Source organism: Scophthalmus maximus, chromosome 3, assembly GCF_022379125.1.
Source record: "Scophthalmus maximus strain ysfricsl-2021 chromosome 3, ASM2237912v1, whole genome shotgun sequence".
NCBI classification, from domain to species: Eukaryota; Metazoa; Chordata; class Actinopteri; order Pleuronectiformes; family Scophthalmidae; genus Scophthalmus; species Scophthalmus maximus.
In genome coordinates, this window is record NC_061517.1 from 29,374,124 (window position 1) to 29,397,500 (window position 23,377).

Here is a 23,377-nt window from a genome sequence, read left to right on the forward strand (position 1 = left end):
CCTCAAGGTGCATCACTTGTAGCTGTGGTCTACAGGAAGCTGAATAAAATAAGGATTAAAGCTGTTAAGATCAAAACTAACAAGGCCACTGAAAGGTACTGGTAGAAATCAGAATATAATGAAAGTGACCATAATAAAATAATAATAATAATGCTACTTATTGTTATAATTAAGTTTAGAAAAGCTAGCGTTACAAATAATAGCACCACTGGTCAATAAACAGAAATGACAACAGATTGACTTGCACAGGAATGATTAGTAAGGTCATAGTGCCCTCTTGTGGCAGCACACGTGATACAGGGCGGGATGTTGAGTCGTTCGTCCCCCAACCCGGAGGTTGGCGGTTCGATCCCGGCTTCCGCCACCGTTGTGTCCTTGGGCAAGACACTTAACCTTAACTTGCCTCTGACGGCTCTTCCGACAGTGTATGAATGTGACCGAAAAATGTGTGGTTAATAGTCGCACATTTTTGGGATGTAAGAGTCGTGTATGAATGATTGTGAAAGGGTGAATGTGACTTTCCTGTAAACCGCTTTGAGTCGTGTATATGACTAGAAAAGCGCTTTATAAATACAGTCCATTTACATATGCGCATCGATTAAAGCGACAAGCGTATTTTCGCAAGTGTGGTGCATTAGGTGGATTAAACTTAAAATGGATCTGCTGCTTAACAAGCTCTGCTTGAAGGTCTGGAGCCAGGTCGGAGAAGGCCCTGTGTAGCTCCCTTTCTCCTTTTGAAATTGGTTCAGTGGTCACTAATGAGTTGAAGTTGCATTCCCTCTTATCCCAATAAAGCGCTGTAGAGCCATCAGAAAAGGAGTCTGAATCTAAATTGTGAAGGAGATCCAGGTCTACTACCCTAGTTGTCAAGCATTTAAACATGATGCACCATCTTTTTTAAGCTCTGCAGCCTAGTTTCACAGAAAATTGAGCAAAGCAATCCATTCCACTGGAACAAAAGCCTGGCTGGGTGCATAGCCGAGCAGGTGGTAAGTCTGCCATCTTGGGTGTGACAGCCTTTGCACGCTATTGTCTACATCATCAGTTATGTTGGCAGTGACGGACTGCCTGCTGTCCACGTAGCACCCAGTACCATCTTCCGATTTCTGAAAAGACCCTCTCTGGTCCAAGGCGACATAATTACTCATCAATAATAAGGCTTGATAAGGAGCTGGGTGACTGGATGTTTTGGGTCTAGGACTATTTGGTGTAGAGTTTCTGTGTCTTGCTGAGTGGTTTGGCGATGACGTCCTCCTAGTCCAACCAACTGCATTGCATTGTCAAACTCAGGAGCGAGGCAGCTGAGTCTGCTGATTTTTAATTTCCTCCTTGAAATTGTTTAGTTGTGCCCGTTGCAGGATGATCCTCTCCGCTTCTCCGAAGTCTTTTGCAGTAGGAGCCCTAGCTGGATGGGCTGCCCCATGAACACCCTGGACTGTAGCTTCCAACAGGGCTTGGTAGATGGAAATCTGGTCACATCAAGGCACACAGGAGTCAGGACTGGTAGTGGTTTGGGTTAGTGCACAGAAGGCAAATTTGCTGTCTCTTTTCCTGTCGGTTGCTGGGGCCACTAATTTCAGAGCTGACGGAGGGACCAATTTCTGAAGAGACTTGCATTTTGTTATGTCATCTGCTGGGTTATTGGTAGATCCACTTGGGTGTTGAATCTGGAGCAACTGAACTTGGCTGTTATTGGTAGAATTGACATAACTGCCAGGTGTGCTGCCAGGTGAGGTCCTGGATTTCAGCCACTCTGGTGCCTATAAATATTTTATATCTGTAGGAGTCTGGCTTGATCCAGTTCAAAACAGTAGTGGAGTCTGACCACAGGACAGTTTTCTCAATGGGCAATATTGACTCCTTGTGTTGTAGGTCAGTGACCTGGGCTCCACTGACATACATATACTACAGCACCTTAAGTATGCTCTGAGGCGTCACAGAAGCTGTAATTTGGTTTTTAACATCACTGGAGTAGTAGCCTCTGAGAAGGGTTATTCTGGGAAGGTCTGGGAGTTCTGCTTCCCAACAGTTCCACTCTTGTAGGAAGATGTCTGGGAGTAAAGGGTCATCCCAGTTCCGGTCTTTGTCCCACAGGCGCTGGACCAGTACCTTTGTATTGGTGGTGTAAGGGAAGATATAGCCTAGTGGATCGTACTGGCTAGGTAATACAAAATATAAGAAGTGATCTGTTTGCTGACAGTAGGGGCAGAATAATTTCTGCTGCTTCTTCAGGGTTGGAGCAGATGTGGGAATATGTGCAGCTGTGCCTTCGCTGGATTATATTTCTCTGCCATGCAACACTGTAGCAGTCCCTCTCTGGGGCTTTGGCCTCCTAGAATTATCTTTCTAGTTAGGCAAGGGGCGTTCTCTACATGGTTGACATCAGACTTCCTGTTGTAGCCAGGCTGAGAAGTCAAGTAGGTTATGAGACAAAGCGAGTGACTTAAAGGTGACATATTATGCTCATATTCAGGTACATAATTTTGAAAAAAGGTTTACATGCTCTAATGTTCAGAAAAGGCATCAGTGTTCTCATACTGTCCATTCCTGCTGCTCCTCTTTTCTCCCTCTGACTAAAACGCCTGGATTTCTTTTTGCACAATATGTCACCCATTAAGAATCATTATATACCTCTTAAACTGACAGTAGTGGTCAGCAGGATGTTTTTCAATGAGCCCTTCCACGTGTGACCCACAAGAGAGCTCAGCATAGCCTTCATTCCTCAGGGTCTGAAGCAGTCCTTCCAATGAATGGATTTGCAGGGCGAAATTGTCAAATGCGACCCCATCTCCATGGAGAATATTTTGGAAGGTCCACACTTAATTTCCTTCTGAGCTAACGGCTGACCGTATCTCTCATCCAGGGCTTAGGTGCACATGTGAAGGGTTTAGGAGCATTGGCATATGCTAAAGCCAGGTGTCGAGCAGGGTCCACCTTGAGATGATCCAGAAGCTAGTGATACTTGTAATATTCTGAATCATCTGGGGGCAATAGGTTGATGAAAGCCATTGTCAACATCATATACTGTGTTTCATCTTCCGTTGTAAGGTTAGGAAATAAGTGGCCTTCCACGTTTCCAAACCTCTGGGCTTGGTATTCTGTGTGTGAGGGAACAGCTGTAGGGGGATAAATCACTCGAAAGGTTGATGATGGCGTCTTGAAAAAGTCCACAAAACTCTCTTAACAAGAATTTGATTTGATTTGTATCTTTGTTTCAAACGATCGAAAAATAAGTAAATGAATATAAGTATAACAAAAAGAAAAAAATGAATAACAACAAAACAAATTTCAACATAGCACACACTAGACCCGTAAAAAAAAAAGGATCACAAAAAACAAAAATACCCAGCTACTTCCTTATTGTAGTGTTCCGGTGTAGTGGAGCTCCACAGCTGCAGCCAGAACCTTCTCCCCGAGTCAGGTAATGTTGACTCGTTGCATGGCAACACACTCAATGATACTCGTGGGGGGAAAGAACACTGGGAACAACTGTTTAATTGACCTGATGAATGAGTTTGTGGACTGTGTTTGTAGATACATATTCTCCAAATGCAAATTTGAATGTCTATGTTTATTTCTCTGTCCCATGTCCTTCAGGTGGGAGTGACACAGAGATCCTCCTAGTGGCACTGCCTGGCAACCTGTGGCAGCTTGTGGCATCTTGGTGGCAACCTGTTGCTCCTCTGTGGCAGCTTGTGGCACTTCAGTGACTGGCCTGTGGCATTCTGTCGGCTGTTGCAAGACTCGTCAAGTCAAGTAGGGCGGGCTACATTTTCTGGAATGTTTTCACAACTGTAAGAATAAAATTGTGTTAAGTCACTATAAATTCGTGAACACAGGTTTAACAGAATTTAGCGATAAGTTTACCTACATGAAGGCCAACTGATAAATAAAAAATACAATCCTGAGCAAAAGATTGACCATATTGTCTTCAAATTTTTATTGGCAAACTTTTTCAACTTTCTTTTTTGTGACATCTTAGTATAAAATTATACATATTATGCGTATCCTAGTAGCTGTGCTCTCTTTCTCGCTTAGTTTTTTACTGTCATAATAGCATTGTCTCCATGATGAAGGCACAAAACAATATTGAATATTTCTTAATATTTACTTTGCCACTAGTTGCCACAGAAGTGTCAGTAGGTGTCATGGAGTGACACTAGATGCCACAAAGGTGCCACTACTTGCCAGTGCGACTAGGAGGATCTCTGCCTTATTGTCAGGTGGCTCCTAAGACTTTTACTATGAAAAATTAAACCGGTGTTAGATAGATGGATACTTTATCCAAACCGGGGAAATTCAGGTGCGCCACAGCAATAAATACACAAACAAATGTAAAAAATATACGAATTGCAAAAAATATAGAGAATATGAATAATAAATATTAAGAATTTACATGAAATATTAACAGTGGAAATTTTGCACAGTAGTAATTAGATAAGGGCCAACTTTGCCTTTGTAAGTATGCCGTGTAAAAATATTGTTTCTAAGAATGATGTATAGATTTTTTCACACTGCTTACATTTTTAAATTAAAAATTAAAAATGAGTCTCTCCTCTCGAAACAGATTCGCAAACGAAATTTATTTTGGAAATTGTTAACCGTAAATATAACTGTTGGGATATGAAAGTCTTTTCCATTATTTGTAGGAGACAGGACTTATACAAATAATTTAATTTATTGACTCATTAAGTCAATAATTATTAATTTAGTTTTTGGTTTGTTTTGGTGGATCCACCTGGGTGGATAACTCACTCTCCAACACACTAGGTGGCGGTAATGCGCCTCAGCGCTGGTTGCCACCCCTCAGAGAAAGGAACAAGAAGAAGAATATGAGTGTTTTCCTTCCGGTGGACGTGTGCGCCTCACAGAATGGACTGGAGGTGGTAGGAACTGGCGTCTTACTTTCTTCGCTTTCCTCTTCCGTCGTCTCCCGTATGCTCCTCTCATGCAGGAGCGTAGAACCCTGGCGTGGCATCACTTCCCGGTCGTGCGTGTGGTGAGTTTACACCCGACTCCCGGCTGAGAGCCGGATCTTCTCGTCGGGCCAGTCGCTCTGTGAGCTGGACGAGGCATGGAGGGTCCGTCCTCTCGGCTGCCCGGGACCCCGGGCGGACCGTCGTGGCTCGGCGGCAGGAGGGACTCCTCCTCCGGCGGGGAGGCAGAGGCCGACCCCGCCCGGGACACGAAGACACACTTTCGCGTTTGTCGCTTCATCATGGAGACAGGTAATCTGCGGCATGGAAGGCAGCTTCTCATAGGAAAAGAGGACTAAACATTAACAGTTATGCATGATGAAATATATGATAAATAAATTGAAATGTTATAGTCCCTAAATCAAATTAAGTCGACTGTTATACTTTGGACTTGAATATAATAAAAAAAATGGAATAATATATAACTGTGAATATGTCTTAAGTGAGTTATAATTTTTGACTCATCTCAACAGGTTAAATGTGCTTACCACACGTTTCACTTATGTGTATGGTTGATTTTCATTATGTCATTTTTGTCATGTTCAGTCGCAAATGGACTTCTACAGTAGAAACCTGGTGGGCTGCTGCAGATCAGATCCGATCACAGTATATGTCTATTTAACGTGTGCTTGATTTTCCTAGTCATTCTATTGTTGAATTCAGAACACATCAGATCCACCAACAAGCACTTACTCAGCTTGTTCAGCCCATGTCTGTACAGTGGTGATTGTTAACTTCAGTGTGTCGTGGTGAACAAAGATTGTGAGTGAGTGAGTGAGAAATAGACGTTTTGAAGCGTAATTTTACCAGCCCGGGTCAAGAACTCTGAAGTGCCGCCCAGATGTTCGTCACTGAACCAGAATGTGTGACTGAAAGGAATAATGAAGTGACAATAAATATCAATTCAGTGCGTTAATCGGAGCCGCAGTCAAACTTACTGAATAGATCGGCACCATATGAATATGCGTGGAGAAGAAGATGAAACACGGATGGATTTTGAGTGTATCCTTGATTAAAGCGTTGTCTCCTTCTCCCTCCTTCCTTGCTCAGGAGTGAAGCTGGGAATGCGCTCGGTGCCCGTGGCCACAGCGTGTGTGTTGTACCACCGTTTCTTTGAGCATGTCAGCATGCGTGCCTATGAACCCTACCTGGTGGCCATGAGCTGCCTGTACCTGGCTGGCAAAGTGGAGGAGCAGCACATCAGGGCCCGTGACATCATCAATGTAAGCCACAGGTAAGATGATTGGTTACGAGTGGGTAGTGGGTACTACCTGCAGCGTGCAGTGCTGTAAGGGCACTGAGCACAAGATACTTCAACAAACTGCATGCTACTAAAGCAAAAAGCGCAACGCAAACAACGTTACCTAATCCAAGTCCTATGAGCAATTTGGCAGACGCTGCTCTCAGATGTTTAATGTTACTTGTGAACAGAAGCATTTCTGTCTTGAGCTTTTGAAGCCCCAGTTTGTAATTTTTGTACTTTTCTGGCTGCATCTGGTTGTAAAGTTGTAAACCATAACCAACTGAGTACCCGACAGGGACACTTTATGGTGGCGCACCGCTAATTCAATTTCCGGGTTCTGGCAGCGCTGAAAATTCTATGCGAATCAGGATATTCTATACCGTTTTTTGAAACCGTATTCAACACGACATATCAAACTTAGAAACTTACACGGAGTTAGTGTGCTCATGTAACTATATTCAAGTCATTCAAAGTTGACGAAAAAACATTGGTTCTTCATTGGAGGTGATTATACATACGTGACCACATAGTTCTGGACAATATATTCAATTTCTGTGAATAAGTTCTTCTAAATATTACACTGTAGTTTTAAAGTCTGCAAAGGCTGGATGTAATTATGAAGAGCAGCCAGAGTGTGGTGAATTTGAACGTTATGCAGTGGCTCCACAAAGCATTTAGACCAGGGATGGGCAACTTTGATGATAGGGAGGGCCACAAAAATATTCTCCTCACTACCAGAAGGCCAGATTGTGACCGTGCACTTTCACCAATAGGATACTTTAACCCAATCATTTAATTAACCATTTATAGCTTCTATATTAATGAAATATATAAAGGTAATCAAAGTTTATTTTACCACATCTCTATTTTTAATTATTAAAATGCATTTAGTAATGCACCTATTCAGAAAAAAGCTGCCTCGTTCATGTGTCAAAGGGTGGACTTGAACTCACGACCTCTGGTGTGTAAAACAGATGCGCTAGCAGGGAGCTAAACCCCAAATGAGACTTGCATACACTTTGCAGTGCAGCAGTCGACTAGGACTCTGACCACAGTTACAGGTGCTCAACAAAGCAAACCATTTAAGAATTAAATCCCCCTTCCAAATATTTGTGCATGGTGGCGATTTTTTTAGTCCAGTTTTCTTTTTTGACTGCTCATGTCTCTCTTCGTCGTGTGTAGTTGGCATGACAGGCAAGACCAGACGAGACCGCAGTTGCTTGGTAATAAGCCTATTGCATTTTCCCACAAAAAGCAACAACCGTTCACAGACATGGTGGACTCATACGCATTTTGGTATTAGTCTGGCTACGGCAGGCTACTATTGTTCTTAAACTCTATAAAATATTTCCCATTGTTTCCTTCCTGTGTGACAAATGTGGGTTGCCACTTTAACCCACAGTTCTTGTAGAACCCCAAAGTAGAAAGTCCTTGGACCAAAATGTTCAGCACCTTCTCCAGTCTACTGAGATTCCCACTGGAGCCAAATCCCACAGTTATTATATTTAGAATATCATAACATTTGAGAAAAAACATGTCTCCTACAGACTCCTAAAACTTTACTTAAATTCTGTAAAAAGAAAAGAAAAGGTGAAGCTCCTTCAGTGAAGCTGTGGTTCACAGAGCCAACTGAAACATTTCACCTACAGAGAAGGATGGTGAATATATGGTTATTTCTTTTCCTCAACAGCTCACTCAACAATTACAAGTAGTGCTGGGCTGTCAGGTGAATTGGTAGTTAGACAGGCATTCCCCTTAGTTCCCCTTGCCATTTTTATTTTTCCTCTCCCCCCTTTTCTCTCTTTCTTTTTTTCCTATGTCGTGCTTGTGGAATATTGTAACAATTTACGCACTATTCTGTATGGAGCTCAAAGTTGTCGCTGCACTATCATAGACTAAGAAAAGCACCAAATACATCTTTATTTGAAACCAGTGAAATTAAGACGTGATGTGTTGAACACATTTTAACATCTTAAGTGTTAAAGCTGTAATTCCATTTTGGATTTCACATGATCAGCCATGAAATCTTTACCATAACTTAGGTTTGATCATTTTTCAAAGAGCTTTCTGTTCAAACTGTTGGTTGTTGTGAGCGCTGAGGTTTTTTCACCCATGTTGGTTAAAAAGCTGAACTTTGGTCGTTCACTCAGTTTTTCCCAACATAATTTATTATAAGACAGTTTTAATACGTACATGTACTTACAGTTAATAATTGCACATACACACAAAGTCAAAACATCATTCATGTGGATACTGCAGAAGGCCACTTTTAATAGCATATGCCCCTAATTGCATATGTGATTTTTATTTGTAAAAGAAAAGTTGTATATAATTCAGAAACAAGACAAGACATTTAAAGGTGCCTTTAACTTTGGGAACTTGGTGATATAATAAAAAATAACTATCACTAAAATAATTGGTTGGCACATTAAATGATAGTAAAAAACAGATGACTAGTAACATATCTGTCAGTGTGTCTACAATGGTATGTGTAGCCACACTGGCCAATATCTCGCCAATATTTAGACAATATTTAGACAAATTGTCAATTCAGTCAGTTGAGCCCATTAGTGGTTGAAAGTGTAAGTCTTTAGATATGAAATGAAAATAAAGTTAAATGCAGTTCACTCTAACTGAAGTGGCTCGGAATACTATTATTATATACTATACTATTATTATATACTATTACTTATTATAACGATAATAATTCTGTGTTTTATTGTATTTTGAACAGGACAACAGTCTTTTACTCATCAATCACTTTTCCGAGTGGTCACCTCGGACACTCCCTGCCTTAACCTCCCTCTCGCTCTCTACCTCACCTTCTGTTCCTCCCTCGCAGGTATTTCAACAGTGGCTGCACTCCTCTAGAATGTGATAAGGAGTTCTGGGACCTGAGGGACAGCGTTGTGCAGTGTGAGCTCCTCATCCTCCGACAGCTCAACTTCCACGTCTCCTTCGAGCACCCTCACAAGGTAGGTGTGAGTATTGTGTACATAGTCCCCCCTGATTAGTGTGGAGCCTTCCTGTCTGTCTCTGTTACTGTCTGAGGTTGTCATGGTTGTCCCAATATGTTTGTGTACAGTCGCTGTACAATTTGATCAAAGAGGTGTTTTCAAATATTGACTTCAAGTGTTGATCTGAGCTTTTTCTAATTATGATTAAAGGGCTGATTGTGGATTTCTTTTTTTCACTGTCTACTGGCATGATTCAAAAATTTCAGGCAATGTTTATATGTCTGATGTAAATGATCTCAGTACATGCTACATGGTGACAAAGTGGCCAATTAGCCTTGGTTAAGGTATGTGCTCTTCAAGCCCCCTTCTAGTATCCTTATTTTACCTGAGCCTGGCATTCAGTGATCCAGAAGTTGTAGTTCAGTATCTCATGCAGAAAAGTCAATAAAAATGATTTGAACTTATCTGTGATCGTTTGGTCACCCCTGCACGCATTATTAACTTACTGCCAAAGCTAACAGAAACAATTTGAGTTGCCGCCAGACGTATGGAACATGTAACAGTATTTCTCTCTCTCTTCAGTATGTACTCCACTACCTGTTGTCTGTGAAGTCGCTGGTGAACCGCCACGCCTGGTCTCGAACCCCAGTGGCTGAGACTTCCTGGGCATTGCTTAGAGACTGTTACCATGGAGACATGTGCATCCGTCACACACCTCAACACATTGCCATAGCAACGCTGTACTTGGCTCTAAACAGCTACGGAGTGGAGCTACCTGTTGGAGAGAAGGAGTGGTGGCAGGTGTGTGTGCATGTGAACAAGCAATAGAAAGGGGCTATATACCTGAAATTGTAAAGTTAAATGTTTTTCGGAAACGTGTTAACAAATGGTTACCAACAGACACAGGGCAACATTAGCATTTAGTCTCTATGGCCCCCTGATGATTGTAAATCCAGTATTTGATCCGTTAAAAAGTCATCCGCTGAGTAAACACTGAAAGCAGTTGAACTGTAGATGAGTTAGTTCTTTGAAGAGCACTGGAGCCTCAGTTGAATTGTAACAATAAAAGCAATTTTGTATTAATCTGAAGCTGAAGTTGACTGCACTGTGACCAGGTGAACAGAACAAACTAAATGAAGTGCAGAGGTAAAAGCAAATGAATAATCTGTTCAAGTGTTGAATTATGAACAATAAAAGCAATTGAACATCCAGGGACCAGAGACAGTTAGAATGTGCACTGTAAATAGCTGAAGTGTCAATTTGACACAAGTAGCAACATACAATAGTTATAACATGTTAAAAAAATGTCAGATGAAGTAGTTGAACTTGTTTACACCATAAGCTGCTTCCACCCACCTGGTGAGATCTCATGCAGCTATTTTTCCCCAAAATAAGACATTTTTTGTTTCATTCATCCCGGTCAATTGTGTTGTTTTGAAAGGTTTAACTATTTGCAACAAGGACAAATTTGCAATATTCAAATTAGTCCATAAGGGAACTTATATAGTATGACGGACAGACAACAGTCACAACAGCAGCAGCAGCCCTACGTCTTTGTACCATAGTGCTCTCGAACCAAAGTCACAGCCCACCTAAGCATCCGGCTTCAGCCAGTCCCCAAAGCCAGTGCCTCCTGAGTGTTAAGTATTCATTGAAAGGTGGTGGCAATTATAGCTTTCCTTTGTCAAACTATTTTTACAAATGAGGTCTCTCTTGTTAGAGCTCGGATTCTATAAATCACTGAATCCAAATGCAAATGGAACAGAGTCAGGATTTGTTTCGGTTTCACTCTTCAGTTCCAAGGCAATGAAATCTAGGTCGTTCGAAATGGTGTGTGGGCCTTTGATGTCCACTGTTTTTTTGATGCAAGGTGTGTGTGTGCGTCTGTGTCTGTGTCTGTGTCTGTGTAGGTGCTGTGTGAGGACGCGACCAAAGCCGACATCGACGCCGTGATCTCGGACCTTCTTCAGCTCTACGACATGGATGCCAAGTGTATTTAACAGACACGAGATCAAGACCTGCACATGAGAGACGCATACAGAGTTGGGTTGTCTGTCTTGTGTGGGAATGTTTACTTGAGTTTGTTTCATCGCAGCGAGAACACGTGTGCCTGTGCACATTTTGTTCAGTGTTGTGTGTGTATGTGAGTGAGTGAGTGAGTGAGTGAGTGAACACTTTGTATTGCCCCACTTAGTCTGCGAGCTGTGACCAAAAACACACCTGCACTGCCGATTCCTGCCACCCAGGGGAGACATTTCTTGCTCCCTGGTCTCTGACGTCTCAGCCCTGCGGTACACTGATGTGCTCTGGAATATATCATCAGCACCAGCTGCATCTCCGAATCATCTCTGCCATCTCTCCACACGGCACACTTGACGTGTCAACTACAAATACCACTGTATGAATTGGATTGGATACTCTTTCATTTATCAGACGGTTGTTATAAGTAATTCACCAATAATACCAACAAATCCATCCAAATGCATGGGAATGGTATCAGTCAGTTAGATATCTGTTGTTAGACGGCACCATCTATGCACATTTGTTCATTTAGATAAAACTAGAGTATAATACAAATGTAGTTAAGGAGAAGTTTTGAATGTGTGATTTGCATCCAGACCACCTTGATGCATAAATCTACATACTAACAAGGAAAATTGATATTCTGTACTGGACACAAATACCTGTCTTCAATTCTTAGGATTCATGTTGTAATATTGTGTATTATTGTAAAGGTATACTCAAATGTGACGCATGAATGGGCTTAATGGCCTCTTCATCATCTGTTGTCAGATATCAGGTTGATGATATTGTAGCATGTGGCAGATGTGGTTCAGCAAGTCTTTTCATGGTGTTTTTGCAGTGCTGCCGTCTCCAGAGATCTTTTCATGAATTAGTCAAAAGACAGTTTATGATTTGAGTAGGAGCGAGCTGATGAAAAATGTTTCTGCTGTTCTGTCCGAGACTGTGCTTTGCTCAAAATAAATTCAGAAGGCAGGATGTGCCCTATGCCGTTTGAAAGTTATGTCTGGTCATATTCAACGTGTAATTACTTCCCATGAAGTAATCAAAACCAACAATGAGTTGAAAATAGTATTGTAGTATTATCAAAGCCAGATGTATGTAATTCAACTGAGCTCCATTGTTTCCATGAACCCCCACACAGATTCACATTCTCCTCAGGAACCAATGCGCTTCAGGTTAAGGTAAAAGAAGAAACCCACACACAGTTGAGTTTAATGCTGAGTTCACATATTTCCAATATAGTGTTAATTGGAACCTGTCTTAAGTTACATAAGATCAATCTGAACCCCTAGACGAGACATGAGCTATTAGGAGGTAGAAGGGTAATGTGATTGCTTATGAGTGATTTCTTGGAAAAGCTTTTGTGTTGATGATGACTGGTATTCTGTTGTTTTCTAGATTATCTTCACTTGGTATGTTTCCACTGTACTGTATTTAACTCAATGACTGAGAGTTTACAAAAAGATAATTGTTCTTTGCACCAATTGGCCTTTACTGCATATGAAACAAATAACATTTGCAATCAAGGGGAAATCTGAGGACTTGAAAAGGCGTTTCATGGGCTGCTTGAAAAACACACCCACAGAGGATCCTTTAATATAAAAACTGTTCTAAAGTGCAAATGGGCAAAAGGCAAAACGTTACCTCTGCCAAGGATGTTAGGTTTTTATTGGCATTTGTCTGTCAGCAGGTTTCTGCAAAAAATCTACCGGACCAATTTGCATGAAATTTTGCGGAGGTGTGGAGCATGCCCCGAGGAAGAACCCATTACATTTTGGAACAGATCCACATAAATGGGCAGAGATCACTTTCTTTCACATGGCTCGATGGGGCATTAGCCTTGGAAGAGGTGTGTGCTTTTATTGTTCATTTTTTCAATGGATTCATTTATGTTTTGTTGCCTACGCTTCTTTTTATGTATACATGCTTGTAGGTTTACATGTTATTGATCTCTTTGTAAATTTGACAGACCAAACTGAATAATCACAATAATCAAAAAAAAAAGCATTGGTCGCTGTGGTCTATTCTTTTATATATAGAGGAATATAGATGATCCTATGCATTATCCCTTCAGACTGAGGTTCACTTGTCGATAAACCCAAAAGAGCCCATCTGTGAGCACACCGGTGTGAAGCAGCGTGGCGGCCCAGGGCTAAGAGCCCAGATAGCTTGGAGGTAGTCCTGGCTTTGTGATGTGATCGGCCTCAGTGGAGTGTAAAAACAAACTGAGTGTTAAGGTGACTCGAGGACACCGTCCCCTGATTTTTTTTTTTTTGTGGGGATGTGATGACACGAAGCTGTGACACTGCTGCTGTATGAGTTATGAAAACTCCGCCATCGCTGTTGTTAATCATCAAAATATGTTTGACTTTGACACGTATTTCTGCTGAAAGAGTGTGAATGTTAAAGGTTGCTTTAATTTGCTGTACAAAGCTTCTCAGACCTGAGTATTTTTAGTAGGCTTACTTACCTTTTTGCATTTATCTTGTGAAATCAGGTCTGCCTGTCAAGTGTGTGCGTGCGTGCGTGCGTGCGTGCGTGTGTGTGTGTGCGTGTGTGTGCATGCATGTGTGTGCGTGTGTGTGCGTGCATGCATGCGTGTGTGTGTGTGTGTGTGTGTGTGAGAGAGAGAGAGAGAGATTTTTTTTTGGGATTTTTTAAAAACAACTTTTATTAAAATTTACCAGAGAACATCACGGTAAAAAAAATGAATGTACTGAATAAATCAAATCATAAAAACCGTAGTGAAACACCACTGGATCAAAAACTCCTGCATGTCGTTCATCAGAGAGTGGAACCTGAAGTCCACTCTCCCTCTGGCTCTCACCAGAGACACTACATGTGTGTCAGCTCGTGTCCGGACACATTTTCTATCATGTCTTTCCTGCTTTTATAAATCGTCAGTATGGCCTGACCAACAACAAAATTCAACAACGGCCACTTCTTCGCATCTTGTTTTCTGTAGCCAGCACCAAAAATAAAAGCAGTCTCCGTACAAACCTCCCCACAGTCGAAAAACACCGTCTTTAAAATGCCAAAAAGAGGTTTCAGAGAGAGAGAGAGAGAGAGAGTAATGGACCGTAGAGTGTGAGGACATTTTGGCCGGTCCAGAAAGGGTTGACTTGGTTTTAGGTTTAGGTTTAAGTTATGGTGGAGGTTTGGGATTTAGTTGTGATGGTTAAAGTTAAGGAAACGGGCGTAGGGAATGTATTATTTCTATGAGTGTCCTCACAAAAATACAAGTACCAGTGTGTGTATTTGTGTCCAGGATAAAGGAATCGTAGTCAAATGATCAATGCTGACACATCTGAGTCTCTCTGTCTGTCTTTTCCCTTCACCCGCCCTGTTCTTCTCATGCATTCTGCCTCTCTTCGCGGGACAAGAGACGCTGCGTGCATCCCAACAGCATCCCACGTTATACAATATTCCTCTCCGTCCTCATCTGTCACTCTCCTCCAACTCCACTGTGGGGGGGGTTTTTACTCCCTCTTGTAGCTGTTGGGGCGAAATCTGTCTGTCTTTCTCCTGGCTGCTCTTCATTTGCCCCATTCATGTCATCTTCTCTCACCTTTTTCTCTCTTTCTGTCCATCTCCATCTCTTTTGCCCTCCATCTCCCTGTCTCCCTCAGCCTCCTTCCACTTGTTTGCTCCTCGCCCTCTGTCCTCTTCATTGTTTCCCACATCTTTCCTTTCCTCTCCTCTGCGTCTCCTCGCTTCTCCTTCCTCGTCTCCCTTTCGCTCCTCCTTCCTCTGTCTCCCTAATGTTGTATTAATAATGGAGAGGGTGCGTGTTCAGCCAGACTCCATAAATTAACCATCGGATGGGAAGGAGTACTGAGGGAAGAAGTTGGAGGAGTATACGGGAAGAAAAAAGAGAGTGACATGGGTGGAGCGGAGGTGGACAGGTTAAGGAGATGAAACATTTTGTGGATGGATGGAGGTAGGGACGAGGAGGGGAAAAGGGAGATGAAGAGGAAAAATGGCAAGTGAGAGGGGAGTTTATCTTAGTGTCACCCTGTTTCAGATGCCTCTCCTCTGCACTGTCTGTTTCTGATCTGCTCACACATCACTTCAGCCTCTACTGTGGCCTTGAGGGGACGTCAGAGGGTCACACACACGTGACCAGCTGTGTGTGTACGTCTCAGCGTACATGTGTGTTTGCATCAAAATGACAGTTGGAGATGTTAATGTTGTATAAGGCCTGCAGTCTCTGAGTGCCCTTGAACTGATAAAAGCTCTGTAGCCTTCATCCTCAGACCTATTATACATCATCCAAGTGCTCTAATACCTAATGCATAGACAATAGATTTAAGAGAGCAAGTGTGTGTGTGTGTGTGTGTGTGTGTGTGTGTGTGTGTGTGCCCACTCTTTCTGAAGGGTGGAGCAAAAAGTACAGTCTACATGATTCAATTCAATTCAATTCAATTCAGTTTTATTTGTATAGCGCCATATCACAACATACATTGTCTCAAGGAACTTAACATAGTGAGGTCAATATTACAATATTACAGGGAAAACCCAACAAATCCCACACTGAGCGAAGCACTTGGCGACGGTGGAGAGAAAAAACTCCCTTTTAACAGGAAGAAATCTCTGACAGAACCAGACTCAGTTGTGGGCGGAGCTTCTGTCTCGACCGGTTGGGGTGAGGAGAGAGAGGAGGAAGAGAGGAGAGGTGGGCAGAAAGAGGGTGGGAGGAGAGACAGTAGGAGAGAAGAGAGAGAGAGGACAGTTGTACAACCGCCGCTGTAATCTCTACCAGACTGATACTTATAATTAAAAAATACAATTATGTTGTTGTTATTATTAGGGATGATATTAATATTAATATTAATAGTAACAATAATAATGAGGGGTTTGGGTCCTGCAGCTCTGGGGTCAGAGATACACTAGGAGAGATAGAAAACACAAACAGGGTTAGTGACATGTACTGTAAACATATCGGGGGATGGGGGGGTAGTATAACAGTTGCTTTAATTTCTACCAGACTGATACTTATAATTAGTGAAAACGGATACTTATAAATACAATGATGTTATTAATAATAATGATAGTAGTAATAATAATAATACTAATAATAATAATAATAATAATAATAATAATAATAATAATAATAATAATAATGACAGGTTTGGATCCTGCAGCTCTGGGGTCAGATCTACTAGGAGAGAGAGAAAACAGAGTTAGTGACATGTAATGTAGATACATTGGGGCAGAGAGAGAGAGAGAGAGATTGAAAAAGGTGGGAGAAGGAGAGAGATATAAAGAGAGAGAGAGAGAGGGAGAAGGAGAGAACGGGAGAGGGAGAAAGATGCTCATGATATAAGTTCCCCCAGCAGTCTAGGCCTATACCAGCATAATAAAGAAATGGTTTATTAAACACCTGAGCAGCTCTAACTATAAGCTTTATCAAAAAGGAAGGTTTTAAGTTTAACTTTAAATGTAGACAGGGTATCTGCCTCCCTGACACAAACTGGGAGCTGGTTCCAGAGGAGAGGAGCCTGGTGGCTGAAGGCTCTGCCTCCCATTCTACTTTTACAGACTCTGGGAACCACAAGTAATCCTGCATTTACAGAGCGAAGTAAGATATGATGGAGCTTGATTATTAAGGGCCTTGTAGGTTAGGAGCAGTATTTTGAATTCTGTTCTGAATTTTACAGGAAGCCAATGCAGAAATTCTAACACTGGAGAAATATGATCTCTTTTTCTAGTTCCTGTCAGAACTCGTGCTGCGGCATTTTGGATTAGCTGGAGGCTTTTCACAGACTTATTGGGGCATCCTAGCAGTAATGAATTACAGTAGTCCAGTCTAGAAGTAACAAATGCATGGACTAGTTTTTCAGCATCCTTTTGAGATAGGATGTTTCTAATGTTCTTGATATTGCGCAGGTGAAAGAAGGCTGTCTGTCCTAGAGACGTGTTTTATGTGTGAGTCTTAGGACATGTCCTGGTCAAAGGTAACTCCAAGGTTTCTCACAGTAGAGCTGGAGGCCAAGGTAATGCCGTCCAAAGTAACTATACGATCAGATAATGTTTCTCTGAGGTGTTTAGGGCCGGGTATAATGACATCAGTTTTTTCTGAATTTAGAAGTAAAAAATGATAAGTCATCCAGGCCTTTATGTCTTTAAGACAATCCAGAAGTTTGTCGACCTGATTACTGGCTACAGTGCTGAAGAGGAACCTGGGGTTGGTTTTATTTTCCTCTATTTGTGAAGAATAATAATTGGTTCTGCCATTTCGGAGGGCTTTCTTGTATGTAATTGAACCATTTTTTCCAGTCTAGGTGAGAATCATCTAGACTATTGGAACACCACTTCCTTTCTAACCTACGTGACGTCTGTTTTAAAGCACGTGTCTGTGCATTAAACCATGGAGCTATCCTCCTCTGTTTGACTGTCTTCTTTTTCTTTTTCAGAGGGGCGACAGTGTCAAGTGTGGAACGTAGTGAGGCTCCTGCACTATCAACAACATCATCAATTTGTATGGGAGTAAAGTTTTGATAACGATCCTGCACTGTATCGACACATGGCAGTAGAGTAAATATCGAAGGAACTGTTTCTTTGAATTTATTAACAGAGTTTTCTGATAGACACCTGCTGTAATAGAACCTTTCTCCAAATTCAGTAAAGTTAATAATGGAGAATTCAAATGTATCTAAGTAGTGATTGGACAGAGGGTTTTGAGGAAATACTATTAGATTGTCAATGTCTATGCCATAGGTCAGAACGAGGTTGAGGGTGTGATTAAAACAGTGAGTGGGTTTGTTTACATGTTGAGTAAAACCAATTGAGTCTATGAGCGAATTAAAGGCAGAACTAAGACTGTCGTTGGCAACATCCACATGAATGTTGAAGTCACCCACTATAATAACTTTATCTGTGCTAAGCACCAACTCAGATAAAAAGTCTGAAAATTCAGATAAAAATTCAGAGTAAGGGCCTGGTGGTCGATAAACAACGACTACAATAACTGGTTTTTGACATTACCAGCTTGGGTGAAAGAGGCTAAGAGTTAGGCTTTCAAATGAGTTAAAACTATGTTTAGGTCGAGGGTTATGTAATAAGTCTGATTGGAAGATTGCTGCTACTCCTCCTCCTCGGCCTGTGGTCCGAGAAATATGAGTATTATTATAAGAGGGAGGTGTTGATTCATTTAAACTAACATATTCTTCTGGCTGTAGCCAGGTTTCAGTCATACAGAATAAATCAACGTGCTGATCAGTTATCAGATCATTCACTAACAAAGATTTAAATGGGAGTGACCTAATATTAAATAATCCACATTTTATTGTTCTATTCTTAGGTTCATTTATAGGCTTTGTGTTGATCTTTATGAGATTTGTGTGAATTACACCTCTTTTATTTACCTTTGGTTTAGATAGTTGAAGTGGTCGTGGGGCAGAAACAGTTTCTATGGGGTTTTGTGGGGGGGCTGTAATAGAAGCGCAGAGAAGCATGTACGACTGCAACTCTGCTTCCTGGTCCCAACTCTGAAATGTCACAGGTTTGACCGTCTAGGTAACCGAGTCAGGTTTCTACAAATGAGAGCTTCCATACTCTTAATTACCTTCTCTGATACTCTTGAGCATCTATATATCATAAATAAGAATAATCTACCTAGCTCAGATATCTTGTCTACTTTTAAATGCATTGAATTGGTGTGTAACATAGCTTCATTCAGTATGAAAGTGTTACATGATAAATCATGTGGAGAAAAAAAGGACATTTTTAATGCAGTTTTTTTGCTGAAAGGAGGTATATTGGTGATAATGTAAGATCTGAGATGTATTGTTGTATTGTACCTGCGGATGTGCTGACAGCGGGAATTATCATCATTGAGTTTGTATCTGTTCTGCTGCCTTACCTTTTGGATCTTATCTGATCACATTGTTCACCACCTGCATTTAAATCCCATCCCTGAGTAGACTAATAACCCCGAAAGACTCCTCTCCAGTTTCTGCTGGACAATATGGACTCACTGCCTGCAGGGCAGAATGTGTTCATGTTGCATTCTTGTTGTGGTTATTATGTTTAGGGACATTTGGTCTTATCACTATCACAGTGCTTCCGGGGGTTTTGTTAGCCACGCTAGTAGCACATAATGTGGTACAGACAGCATTCCCAGACAATGTATGCTATTCTGATTTTGGTGAGCAAGAGACTTTGCTACAAGCACCATCATGAGTCTATGAGGTTGACATTTTTAGCTTTTAGTGACATTTCTCAGCAACTACTGGATGGACATTCATGACATGACAATTTACGCACACATTCATGTACCATTCAGGATGAATTGTTGTTACACTCGTGACTTTTCATCTTGTGACATCATCACATCCAAATTCTTATTTAGCCATACAACTAGATACCTACAAAACCAATGACTTTCCAGTTCAGAATTCATGTTGACATAACTGTATCACATCACTTCTGCAGATTTGTCAGCTTCACATTCGTGCTGTCGATCTCTTGGTCTACCACGTGGTAGAACAAAAGGTTGACTTTGTCACTTTGTGACACGGAGCATTATCCTGCAGGAAGTCGCCATTAGAAGATGGTGAACTGTGACCATGGGGGGATGAAGATGGTCAGAAACAATACTCATAGACTGTAACATTCAAACCATGATTAATTGCTATTAAAGGGCCCAAAGAGTTTCAAGAATATACTCCCCATCACACAATGATCAGGTTGAATCCATGGCTTCATGCTGTTGACTCCAGATTCCGACTCTCCCATCTGCAGCCTCAGCAGGAGTCTAGATTCATCAGACCAGACTAGGTTTTTCAGTCTTCAACTGTCCAGTGTTGGTGAGTCTGTGTCACTGCAGCCTCGGGTTTCTGTTGTTGACTGAGAGGAGAGGAACCTGGCGTGGTCTCCGCTGTTCTAGAACATCCACCTCAAGGTTAGACGTTGTGCATTTTGAGATGCTTCCCTGCTCATCACTCACACAACTTCTTTTGTTTTTCACTTCATTCTGAGTAACAACTCTAGAGACTAACATACAGCCTTGGCTGACACCAACAATCATGTTGGTCAAAGTTACTGAATTCACATTTTTTCCTCCAGTTTAATGTTTGGAGTGAACATTGACTGAAGCTCCTGACCTGTATGTGTACGACATTGTACATTGCACCGCTGTCACATTTTAAGATACTGTAGGTTTGTTAAAGCATTTTGTGTTCACGCAGTTTTGAATTAGTGTTTTACGCAGGTAGAACAGTACATTATTTATACAGTATGACTTGGCCAGTAATCATGCAAAACACCTATTCTTAGAAGATCTCACTTATTTCCAGGTGAGGTGTTTGAAAGGAGAGAGAGGAGGTTGGTTTTTGTGTATATTTGTGGAAATAATAAAAGAGATTAGTGCTCCTCTTCAAAGACAGTATGTCTATTTTTTTTGTATGCGCCTCTGGGAAATGGTGTGGAATAGTCAAAGATAAGAGGAGGGAAGATAAAATCAGCTACAAAGCTTTTCATCAAGATGTGTGTGTGTGTGTGTGTGTGTGTGTGTGTGTGTGTGTGCGCCTGCTTGGGTGGACGAGTCTGTGGTCCATCTCCCTGCAGTGTACAGGATATCTATTAATAAGTTCATCTGATTCATCTATAAATACATTTATCCTCTTTCTCCTTACCCTGGCTCACTGCATAATAAGCTGTGACAGTAGCCAGTTGGGTATAGCCATGCATGTGGTTGGCGGGATGTGGGTATGGAGGGCTGGTGTGTGTGTGTGTGTTTGTGTGTGTGTGTGTGTGTATGTTTGTGTGTGTGTGTGTGTGTGTGTGTGTGTGTGTGTGTGTGTGTGTGTGTGTGTGTGTGTGTGTGTGTGTGTGTGTGTGTTGGTGAAGGTGGTGGTGGTGGGGGCGGACTGCATTGAACGTAAGACTCTTTGTTCTTCACTACGAGGTTGTGCTAGCTTTTACCGCAGTGAATGGCACCTCAGGCTTCTGTTTTGTTTGATTTCATAGAGCCGAAGATAAAGGTTCTGCTGCTTCTAAACACGTTGGTCAACACTGGATTCCTTTCCCCTTGTCCCCTGAGCTGTGCACCAGCCAAGCAACTCCCCGAGCGAAGACACGCTCCTCCAGTGCTCTTTAAGAGGTCTCAGCTGTGTCTTAATGCAGTGTTTTTGCTACTTCACTTCATTGGGCAAGTTTGAGGTTGAGTCTGTCTCATCCACAGTGTTCAAACAAGCATAGGTTTTAAAACAAACGCTAATATAAGAGTTATGGTGAAGCATTTAAACATCCGGAGGCAGAGCTGCTCCTCCTTTGTGGCGAAAGGAGCCTGATGAGGTGGTTCAGGCCTCTGATAAGAATGCCTCATGGGTGCCTTCCATTGGAGGTTTTCTGGGCATGCCCAACTGAGAGTAGACCCTGGGGAAGACAGAGAACTTGCTGGGATTATATAGCCCATCTGGCCTGGAAAGACCTCGGGATCCTCAGGGGAATTGGACAGTGTTGTTGGGGAGAAGGACTTCTGGAACACCCTTCTGAGCCTTCAGCCACTGTGAGCCGGACCTCTGATAAGCAGAAGAAAATGGATGGATGGATGGAAGTACCTAAGTACATTGAGTTATGCACTGTACCTAAGTACCAAATTGCTAAACTACCTAACTGTATAAGGTCATTCAAAGTAGCTCTACTTTCACCTTCTCCTGCTGTTTACACATTGATGCATTAGTATTACAGAACACTTTGAATGGGGGTAACGTCATGGGCATTGTGGTTCTGTTGCTTCGCCTTGCTTATGTTGTGTGCGGTATAAATTGAGAAAAGCTCAACTTTGCACCAGCCAATAATATAAAATCCCATTTATGCAAATGTTTCATGCATCAAAAATCAAATGAGCCTGGAGAGAGGAGGCAGAGCTGGTGAACCTGTGTGTGTTCATCTGGTGTGTGACATTATTCTGCATGGCCAGTATTTTAAATTTTTATACTTTATGTACATTTTGCATATACTTAAGTACTTTTACTTTAGTAGGATTTTAAATGAGGAACTTCCATTTGTTTTGTGAATCTGAGTTCTTCCACCATAGAACAGCTCATTTTAAGAATGTTGTTTTTTCACCCACTAGTTGAACAGTATGTGGTACCGTTTCAAAACGTTTCCCATGCATTTTTGTCTGTTTTTGACCAATTTGGGGAACATATGTCTAATATTTGAAGCACCATTAAAAGATGAGCTTTTGTAAAATATAGGTTTACCTTTTACAGTTAAATTACAATAAACTTCTTGCAAAATTGTTAGTGCCACGAGTGTCAAGAAATAATTTTTTTGATTATTTATGGTGAATAAAGCTGCATTTTATTACCACAGCTCCGGAGGTTATGTTTTTGCCCCTGTCAATTTGCTTGTTTATTTTGTCTGAAGGATGTTGCAAAAACTAAAATGGATATCCACGATACCTCTAGGAAGGATGAAACAAAAGGAATCCAGACAAAGGGGCGGATCCAATTTTTTTTTTCACATTGATTTCACAGTGAAGAATGCATGGATCTTGTAAAACCCCAAAAATCTGGCATATTTAGGGGACTGAGATCCATTAGAATGTGTAATTTGGTGCACTTGATTGGATTTAGGGGGACTGTTGGCTCTTGGCGGAGTGGGTGCTCTACTGAGTAACATTGTAGTTGGTCATGATTTGTTTTTTGTTATGTTACGTCTTTTAAGTTTCCAGAGTAAAATAAAGTTTTGATTGTTGCATAATGGATGTCACTGGCAGACTCGGGGGGGGTGGGGGGGGGGCCCATGGTTGAAAATGCATCGCTAACGTGCCCTCTAGAGTGACAAAAATGAGACGAAGTTCCCCATTGGCTGCCATTCACATGGGAAAAATATGATTTAGTGCCCTCTAGTGTGCCCTTTCTTGCAATAAATTATGATGATGTGCCATTTTTTGTACTTGTATGTGGGAGGGGGTCAGTGTCCAAAAAACACATGTAAATGTTGTAAGGATACAGCATTCAATTGTTGAAAAGAGCATAAAGTCCTTCATAGATCTTGCCTCCTAAATTGCTATCAAAGTTCACCAGATTGATGGATTTAAATGTACAAAATTTTCCCAAGAGGGTCTGACGTCCACCCCCCATAGTCTCTCAAAAACCCATGACAAAAACTGTGGGTGCACTAAGAAGACTTTTTCATCATACTTGATATATTATAGCTTT

The 23,377-nt window shown here is 41.6% G+C and overlaps 1 protein-coding gene across 4 annotated transcripts; it reads left to right on the plus strand.

Annotated features, from left to right (window-relative positions):
- Nucleotides 1-78: 78 nt before the first annotated feature.
- ccnq (cyclin Q) lies at nucleotides 79-12,201 on the plus strand. Of its 4 annotated transcripts, XM_035644609.2 has the most exons (7): nucleotides 3,010-3,421; nucleotides 3,598-3,756; nucleotides 4,955-5,228; nucleotides 6,027-6,210; nucleotides 9,062-9,194; nucleotides 9,759-9,977; nucleotides 11,087-12,201. In XM_035644609.2, the coding sequence occupies exons 3-7, from the start codon at nucleotides 5,075-5,077 to the stop codon at nucleotides 11,174-11,176; spliced, it is 780 nt and encodes a 259-aa protein (XP_035500502.1). In that variant the 5' UTR covers nucleotides 3,010-3,421; nucleotides 3,598-3,756; nucleotides 4,955-5,074; the 3' UTR covers nucleotides 11,177-12,201. The 4 variants fall into 4 exon arrangements, with proteins under 4 accessions (XP_035500504.1, XP_035500502.1, XP_035500503.1 ...); XM_035644611.2 differs by lacking the exons at nucleotides 3,010-3,421; nucleotides 3,598-3,756 and adding an exon at nucleotides 79-95; XM_035644610.2 differs by lacking the exons at nucleotides 3,010-3,421; nucleotides 3,598-3,756 and adding an exon at nucleotides 3,780-3,794.
- The last annotated feature ends 11,176 nt before the right edge of the window (nucleotides 12,202-23,377 follow it).